The 9,402-nt window shown below is 42.2% G+C and overlaps 1 protein-coding gene across 1 annotated transcript; it reads right to left on the bottom strand.

Annotated features, from left to right (window-relative positions):
- Positions 1-2,151: 2,151 nt before the first annotated feature.
- Positions 2,152-4,658, bottom strand: LOC132286815 (probable indole-3-acetic acid-amido synthetase GH3.1). The gene is made up of 3 exons (XM_059789206.1): positions 4,245-4,658; positions 3,984-4,085; positions 2,152-3,878 (listed from the first exon to the last, which is right to left on the bottom strand). Exons 1-3 carry the CDS (start codon positions 4,562-4,564, stop codon positions 2,504-2,506), a joined length of 1,797 nt encoding a protein of 598 aa, XP_059645189.1. The 5' UTR covers positions 4,565-4,658; the 3' UTR covers positions 2,152-2,503.
- Between the last annotated feature and the right edge of the window lie 4,744 nt (positions 4,659-9,402).

The raw sequence follows: 9,402 nt of genomic DNA on the forward strand, positions 1-9,402 counted from the left end.
TACCATATTATCATGAAATCAATTCAACCATTAAAATGTGAGTTGATGTAATAAAAATCGATATAGTAATAGTTTTTTTATATTAAATTTAAACAAAATAATAAAGTAAAGAAGAAGAGAAATACATAAATTAAATTAAATTATACAACATATAATGATAATTATCATAAAGATTAATGTGTACATAGGCTACAATATTACATGATATATATTTGACTATTTAATAAATACACACATGATGCAAAATATACAAAGTGAACTTTACTAAAAAGGGTAGTAGCAGTTATTAAACTCTTGATGGAGCTGCGTGTCTATTCTTGTTAAATTGGGCCACTTTTTTTTTACATCAAATTTACGTTAAGGTTTTGTCATTATTAGTGAAAGCCAAGACGACGGAAAGTGCGAGGAAGGTGGAGTCCGGGTCGTGCATTATATGCTGCCTATTTGAGCACATTTAAATTCATTATATGTGTTAAACTCATATTTTTTAAGAAGGTAATGAATTCGACTCTCAGTAAAGATAGTGTGTGAATCATTTGTTTTATCTTTTTTTTGAAAAAAATTAGATTATAACATTAATCTTTGGACATTAAAAATAGATAAAAGAGTTGGTGATTGATGCTGCTAGTGTTTGATTTTGGTTCAGAGAATCAAAATCAGTTCTTCTCTTTCATCCATTACTTTTTTTTTTTTTTGGGGTTCAATTTAAGAAAAAAAAATGCTAATAATCAATTTATATACAAATATATATCATTTGAAATCCACTAGACGATACTTATAATCTCACTTAGACCAACTGTCCAACTAGATTTTTTTTATTTTTTTGTGGCAAGGAACTCACATACACTCACTTTGCTCCTTTGGAGATTCAAACCCTCATCATCCACTTTAGAAGGTAGGAGAGATACTAAAAAAAAAAAAATTAATTAATTGAAGTGGAATGTTTTGCAAGAGCATTGAAATCCATCTGCAGATCCACTGTAAAAGCACATTAGGTTTTTGAAATTTGAATTCACCCAAATTAGGTGGTCCATGGGTGAGCAAGGTTTTGGCAATCGTCTGGCCCTGGTCCAGTAAATTGCAGAAACACCAATGGACTCACATTGGGCCTCAAAATCCCAGGCCAGGCTCTTTGAAATTTTTTATTCGGTTTTTGGCAAGGGTTCAAATAAAGAAATAATACCAACTCAAATTAGGGGTGACACGAGGCAAGATTGGATAGGTAAGATACCAATTTTCATTCAAAATAAGCGTATCTCCATTAAAATACTCTTTTATGTAAAATAGGAATAGTATGATGTGTAATTTTGTTTATCTCTAAAAATTTGTTAAGATACACTATCACATCACCTATGTATAAAATTATTGTGTATTTTATATAGTCATATCAACATATTTCCTTTCTCCTTCATCTTTCTTTTACTATTAGGGAATCAACCATATATTAAGTAAGTTTGTAAAATTATGTGGGTTCAGGTATGACACTGACAGTTGTTATTTGGGATATATTTTTACACAAAAGTATAAAACAACAAGCTGAAGCTAAAAATAAATAATCTAAATTTTTTTGTATAAATCTAATATGACACCTCAGATCTACAAAATATATATATATATATATAGACACACACACACACACAACAGTTAGAGATGCTCTAAACTCCTCTCCTACCTAATCCAGCCCATTTTAAGTTTTCCTCCACCGATGGCATCCTTTAAATCTATAGTCAATTTTTTTTTTTTTATTCTTAATTTTTGTAGTCAAAATTTACAAACTCATATTTGAGAATATAAATCAAATAAACATTCTCTCAAAATTTACAAAATGGTATCAAATTAACAATTTTCGAATAATAAGGACAATTTTGTATATTGCAAAATGTGAATTATTATTTATAAACAGAATGGTTGACCTTCCTGTCCCGGTCTATGCTCATGTTTTCAGTCATAAAATTTCAAACAGAGATGACATGAACTAATGCTTATTTGTCGGGGGAGAATGCTTCCTACTAGTGTGTGTTTTTTTTTTTTGGGCAATCCCTACTGGTATAATATTTTTTTTTTTTAGTCAACCACTACATCATCATTCAAAATTTAACGTTACGTTGTAACTTTTATAAGTACGACTAATAGTACAAACAAATCTGATCCTTGCCATCCACTTTCAATGTCTTTTCTTCATCTTTAAAAAAGTTGAACACAATACAATACGCTCGACAAAAACATCAGTGACAATTTCATAACCCGAACACATTATTTGAACCAACACAAAGCCTAAAAGCCATAGTGCCAAACCCTGCAATTTCAAAAGTAAACCAAAGACGCTTTACAAAGCTAAGATCACAATCAAGAGAGAGACTACAGAGAGAAAAAGAAAGTAGAGAGAGAGAAAGAGAAAGAAAGATATCAATATTTTTTTTTTCTTTTTATTTTTTTTATCTTTTGGTTCATTGCCCCAGTGGCATGTTTGGTTAGCAGATAACTAGATATTTGTGCCAACTGGTCAACGTTTTCCTTCTGGGGTCCAATGTGGCGCAGCGGGGCTAAAATGTGCCGAGACCACTCTTGAGTCAAGGAGTTCCAAAATGGGTGTGAAGTTGACACACCTTGGAACCTTGTATTGATTGATTGACGCACCCCTAGAGATTGCATAGTCCATCAGCTCCTCAAATGTGCCATTTTTCACCACCCTTATCTCCAGTGGACCGATTGAGTTGTCCGCCACTCGGCCTTGTCGGTACACCGAGTTCATTGACTCTTCCATGGCGAGGCAGCACCGGTTCAAGACCTCGTGACTGGGGGAGTCAGCCGGGTCTTTCACTAGCAGCTCCCAGTAGATCACGTAGTGTCCCGGGATGGTTTTGGTATCAGCATAACTAGTGTACTCCACTACACTAGTGTTGAATTCACGCAGCAGTAGGGAAGCATTTTCAATACCCTTTTGCAACTCGGCCTCGTCGGTCTTGTCCGAGTCAATGCTCAACAAAACATTCTTCCTCCTTATGAACTCGAATTGCGGGGCCGAGTTGTGGAACCCGGTGACTCGGAGGATGTCACCCACTCGGTACCGGCACAGTCCTGCATAGGTGGTGATCACCAGCTCGTATTCCTTCCCCAGTTTGACGTCCGCCAGGTCGACCAGCCGGGGAGGTGAGTCATGACTCAGAGGTGGAGCTACCGGGTCGTGGGGAAGGAACTCGAAGTAAGCCATGTTTGGCATGATGGTGTAAGACACCTCCGAAGGCTTGCTCATTGGCTTAAGGTTAAGCCCAAAATAGCACTCAGAAGAAGCATACATAGTGCAAGCCAGTGGCAACCCACCACTGTAATAATCCAGTGTCGGAATGTACTGAGCCATCGCCCCAGTAACGATCACGTCGAGATATTTAGTCTTGGGCCAAATTCTGGTGATAATGCCCTCCCAATTCTCAACACCACATTCTTTGGCAATGAAATGAGAAAGTTCAGGGTTGGGTTTGAGGAGATTTGACATGCATTGCCGGAGTGAAGGGTCAGTGATTTTAGGGTTTAGAGTACCGGTGGCGATGTCGTGGACGAGTTGTTTGAAATTGAGTTGAAGGAAGTGGATAGCTCGGAGTAAGCCGGAGGCGAAGACCGCACCGAGCCGGAGGACTTCGTGGCGGGAGAGGAGGCCGCAGAGCATCTGGGTGTACATACTTTGGAAAGAGTCAGTACATAAAATGGCCTCATCAGGACTCGTATAGACCATATAAGGGTCATATGGCCGAGTCTTGAAATGGTCACTTTTGTAGTAACTGGTCAGCACCGGTCGTGCAAGTAGCCCACCTGGGGTTTTGGTCTCGGCCTTCACGAATAAGAAGTACAAACCCTTCCCTTTGTCCAATCCTGGCACATAACTGTTCAAAATATTTCATTAAATTAATTATCTGGATTTTATATTTGCTTATAAACTAACATATATATATGTGTGTATATATATATACTCATTTTTAAATACTTACAGGTTCATCACAGGCATGAGAAGACTGTACAATAGCTGTCTTCGGTCCAACTCGTCATGAATAGTTGGCATCAGCTTTCTTTCACCAGCAGATGTCCCAGAACTGCAAGTCCAAACTTCATCATCAACACACATATGACACGTGCATGCAAAACGAATTTACATATACATGCATGCATATAAACAAATATATATATATATATATATATATATATACATGCATATATGATTTATATAAAGAATTATATTGTTAGAGTTTAACCTGGTGAGGAACTCAGAGATGGGGTGAGACGAGAAGATAGGGGAGCAATCGCCATTAGCAATACGTTGGATATCGGGCTGAAGGTCCTCATAGGTGACGACCGGTACTTTTGACTTGAAGGTGTCTCGGTCGGTCCACCCACTGAGTAGGAACCGTCGGAGGTACTCGGTCTTGGAGTTTCGGGTCAGTATTTCGGCTAACACCTTCTCTTGCACCACATCAGTATTTTTGGTCATCTCTTCAATGAATTGAAGAGCTTTGGAGTCCTTCCCGCAGGCCGAAGGGCCAGCCGAGGACGAAAGACGAGAGTCTACGGCCATGATAGTATCAGAAGTTCAATTAGTTGTAAGAGAAAGAATAAGCTAATTGAGTGAGAAATCAAGGGATTTTTGGTGCAGGGTGATGAAGGGAGAAGCAGGCTTTATATAGGGAGCTCAACAGAGAGGGGTTGTTACAATGGGATGCTACCTGACATAAATACTTTAGTGCTTTTGAAATGCTACTATTAATTACTGAAAAACACTACAGTATTAGTCCCATAATTATCTTGCCCACCGAAGTTTTTTCTCCCATGGACTTTGACATAGGATTGTAGTATACCGACATTGAAATATTTTGTCTTAGAGAATGGTTTGTGGGAAGAGGGGACACGTGGGTCCACAGACGTCAGCAAAACATTTCGATGGGAGACAGGTGAGGCCAATATGTCTGCCAAGTCAGCTGGGCACAGTTTGGTGGATTTTGTCCGGATCCGGACCAGATGACTCTTTTCTGCCTTTCTGGTGAGTCTGTTGGTCACGGACTGCGATAGCCTGCCGGCGAAATAGGCAATTTTTACTGTCAATGCTGCGTACTATATATATAACATAGATATACTTTAATACATAGTCTAGGAGAGACGGGATGGCGAAGGCTATATCCAATATTGGGGAGGATTCTAAAGGCTATATAAATTAGAGTTTAATAAAATATTACAAGTTTTTTAAATACTACTGACAAGTGGACTGAAATTCAATATAACATTATCTAGAGACTAATCAACCTAATTCTAGAAAACATATGGTTGTGTATTGATCACGTGAACATCCTCGTTGCTGTAATTTCCTTTAAATTGTAATATCTGCATTGTAATTCTCCTATCTTATTGTCAACTATATTTAATATATAGTAATTTTATATCATTGAAGGTGGAAACATTTTATAGACTTTTAACTTAATTACAAAGAAAGAAAAATTAAATTTATTTGCTATATCGAAGATATAAGAAATTCCTTCTCCCACCTCTCTCTAGAATTCATATATCTCAGCCCAAAAAGATCCCCTTTCTTTTCCTTACTCCTCCTATTTATAGAGGTTTACAAATGTCGATGGACTGCTGGATCTAGGCCCGTTCCTCCATGAGTCCCGGTCCTCTTTGATAGGCCTATGCGCGTTCGGCCCATATGATAGTGCCTTTTTATGGGCCTGACCCACCTGTACGGACTCAATGCCGCGTTTGCAAGTCACATCCGGCCCATCTCCTATCGGGCCTCCTCAACTGCCCCCATAATTACCCCTTGTTTAATAAGGGGGCAATTATTGAAGGCGTCTCATCATGACGTTGACGGCTCGAGAAACCCACATGGGGGAACGGACGGTCAGATCCAGAATCAATGTTCCGGGGCTCGATGAAGTTCTCACCTTCCTGACGCTTCGGCCCTCGGGTCCCCCTCGCCTTTATAAGGCTCTAGAATGCCACTCCATGCCTTTTTACCGTCTCCATCATCAGTCAAATCTCTCTCTTTTTAGAACAGCGCTAAGCTTTTTCCGGTGAAATCCTTCAAGAGTCGTTCTTCCAGCGGTCTTGCAGTGCTCTTTGTTGCTTTCTACCTCAGAGGTTAGTTTCGTTCCTTTTTACTTTCGGCAGGCTTCTTTTTACCCCTTCTAGATCCTTCAAACACTTCCACCATGGTTGTAGATCTAGATGTTCTTCGTATGAGACTTAGACTTCCTGACAACATCGAAGTTAGGGTTTGCCCTAAGGATGTTAATATTATGACCGGTGCCGGCCTCCTGCCCGGCGAAGTCTTATTCACGAACCTTCAATTGAATGTCGTTAGGTTCCCTCTGCACCCTTTCTTTAGTTATGTCTTCAATAGACTGGGGATATCCCCCCTGCAGGTAAACCCCAATTTCTTTAGAATCATATCCGTTATGCTTCTGTTGATTCGTGACAGAAATCTAGACCTTGACCTCATAGATCTTCTTCTGTGTTATAAGGTCAGTAAGATCCGAACTAACGAGCCCTTCTACCACCTCTACCCGTTCGAGAAGATGTCCATATGTACGGACACAATAAAATCTGAAAAGGGTTGGAGGGATAACATCGTGGGCATTAGTGGGGCTTGGTCTTCGCCGGCTGCAGAGGGTTACCCAATCCCGAGCGCCTTTGGCGTCTGTTCTGTTTCCTCATATAAGAAATTCAAATCTCACAAACATGATTGCCCCTGCGAAACATGCGTTCCCCGCTTTTGTACTTTCTTATGCCGTTCCTTAGGAATACCTTGTGATGACTTGAGTTACAGTGTTTGTAGGGATAGGAGTAATTACTTGAAGAAATACGTTCTGAACGATATTCCTTCCTGCTTAGACCTCCTCACTTCAGACAACCTCATAGCGCTCTCATCCCTCGGCTACAACATGAGCAGGCTTCAGATTCCTTCTTTTGGCAAGAAGAAAAATACTCCCCCAGCCACTCCTGCTGCTGGGGCAACCTCCTCTCCAGCATCATCCTCTTCCTCAGCCACCATCTCTGACACTATCCTGAGCACGGTGGCTATTAACTCTGTTGTCAGTACCCCTGCTGCCAACCCGAGCGCGTCTCCCCAAATTACCACAACCCCTGCTGCCGCGGGGGGCGCTCGGGACAAAGAACGAGGCAAAAGGCCTCATCCTGATAGTGGAATTGATCCTGAGGAGGAACCTCTCATAAGAAGGACCCGGGTTTCCGGGCCGGGTGCTCTCTTGCATCGCCCGATCAGAGCTCCTGCCCCCTCCGGGCCTATTGCAGCTGGTGCCTCTGCTTCTGCTTCAGGCTCCCCTTCTCTCCCCACCTTACCACCATGGGCCCCTCGGTACACCCGAACGGATGGGACGTTCGTGAAACCGAACGAGACCATGCTGAAGGATGGCCAGACCGCCATGGCGTACTATAGGAGCATGTGGACTCCGAAAGACCTTAAGGCGGCGAAAGGCCTATCCCAGAAGGATGTGTTCAGCCGCTTTCCCCAATCTGCCATGGAGGTGACTTTTATTTTCCAACTCATGAATTCTCTCATATTATTTGGTCTTGCCTTCGCCCGACCTGACTATTGGCTTAACCGTTATTAATGTACATCTATGCAGACATTGTTCAGAATGATGGCTATGCAGAAGCAGGTAGAGATGGGGAACGCCAGGGCTCGTAAGTTTTCTGATAGCCTAGAGGTGGCTAATAAAGAAAATGACCTTCTCGCCAGCAAGAATACCGAGGTACTGGCTCGGCTTGAAAAAACTGAACAAGAGAGAGATGTCTTGAAGAAGGAGAACGACTCTCTTCAGGATGAGAAGGATGCCCTCCAGCTTGAAAAGAGCGTCTGGCAGACTGAGCGTGATTCAATCAGAGACGAAAAGGCAGAGCTCCAGCGCCTTCTGGCTGATGAACAGTCTGCTCGGATGGCTTTTGAGAAGAGAGCTCTGGACGAGCGTACCGCTCTGATTGATGCGATCAGCAGAGTGAACGGTGGGATGCTGGCTCTTCATGCTCGGTTCTCAAGGGTCGGTGCTCTTAGATATGCTCAAGGATTCCGAGAAGGTTTCTCCGACCGAGTTCCGGATGAGGAATAGACCAGCTCCACTCCAGATGAGGTCGACAAGGATTTAGGGATCGACCCTCTGGGGGTCTATGTTGACCCAGAACCCACCGAAGCGGAGCGCATATTTGATGAGTGCCAGGACATTGCTTCCTCAAGGATCATTACAGCTCCTCCTACCGCTCTGCCTCTGACCGCTCCTCAATCGTCAACTGTGGTACCTCCCATAGCCACTGCTGACGTTGAGCCCCAGCCGAACGATTCTGTCATTCATCTTGATTCCCCACCTCGTGAGGGTGAGACGGCTGATGGGATCGAGGAGGCGGGTCGGCACAACCAGGATGCTGTCGGTACTGAGGCAGCTAGCTAGGACTCCTCCGGACTCTTCGATTCCATACCTTTTTGTAACGATGTGACTTGAATATCTCATTTTTTGTAAACTCAATGCTTATTATGAATGAAATGACAAAACTCTTTTTCCCTTTTTTCCTTTGTGTTGTGCTCTGTTCAACCTATTTTCAATACATATATACCTTTTCTCTCTTTTCTTTTATATTAACTTTGCCGTGTGCTTGTTTATGGCAAGTGTCTGGCGTTCGGCTTGTGGTGCCAGCTGCCACTTGTCTTGCTTTAGTGCCTGGCGCTCGGCTAGAATGCCACTTGGCTTTAAATTTTTAGCAAGTGTCTGGCGTTCGGCTTGTGGTGCCACTGTCACTTATCTTGCTTAAGTGCCTGACGCTCGGCTAGAATGCCACTTGCCACTTGGCTTTAAATTTTTAGCAAGTGTCTGGCGTTCGGCTTATGGTGCAAGCTGCCACTTATCTTGCTTAAGTGCCTGGCGCTCGGCTAGAATGCCACTTGCCACTTGGCTTTAAATTTTTAGCAAGTGTCTGGCGTTCGGCTTATGGTGCCAGCTGCCACTTATCTTGCTTAAGTGCCTGGCGCTCGGCTAGAATGCCACTTGCCACTTGGCTTTAAATTTTTAGCAACCCATTGAAGAGGAAAGTTATTTTTGTAAACTTCAGTAATTTGCACATTCATACGTACTTGATTGACAACAAACAACATCCAATTAAAGCCGAAACTTAGCTTTTATTGGTAGTACCTCTTCAGAGACGTGGCGTTCCAGGGCTTGCTGACCAACCTTCCCGCCATGGTTTCCAACGTATATGCTCCCTTGCCTATGACTTCTGCAATTCTGTATGGGCCTTCCCAGGGTGGCATCATTTTTTTGACTATCCCCACCTTTCTTTTCAGAACCAGATCGTCAGGGGCAAAATCCCTGTGTTTTACTCTTTTGTTGTGACTATTCGCCAATACTTGCTGAT

This window comes from Cornus florida, unplaced genomic scaffold (assembly GCF_030987335.1).
Source record: "Cornus florida cultivar Cherokee Brave unplaced genomic scaffold, ASM3098733v1 CherokeeBrave_3.0.0_Hap2_Chr11, whole genome shotgun sequence".
Classification (NCBI taxonomy): Eukaryota; Viridiplantae; Streptophyta; class Magnoliopsida; order Cornales; family Cornaceae; genus Cornus; species Cornus florida.

Bases quoted from the DNA above. Each gene is read 5' to 3' on its own strand.
- LOC132286815 (XM_059789206.1), bottom strand. From the start codon at position 4,564: ATGGCCGTAGACTCTCGTCTTTCGTCCTCGGCTGGCCCTTCGGCCTGC. The intron at 4,086-4,244 runs GTTAAACTCTAA...TTGGACTTGCAG, and splicing joins ATCTCTGAGTTCCTCACCAG to TTCTGGGACATCTGCTGGTG. The intron at 3,879-3,983 runs GTAAGTATTTAA...TATTTTGAACAG, and splicing joins CTCATGCCTGTGATGAACCT to TTATGTGCCAGGATTGGACA.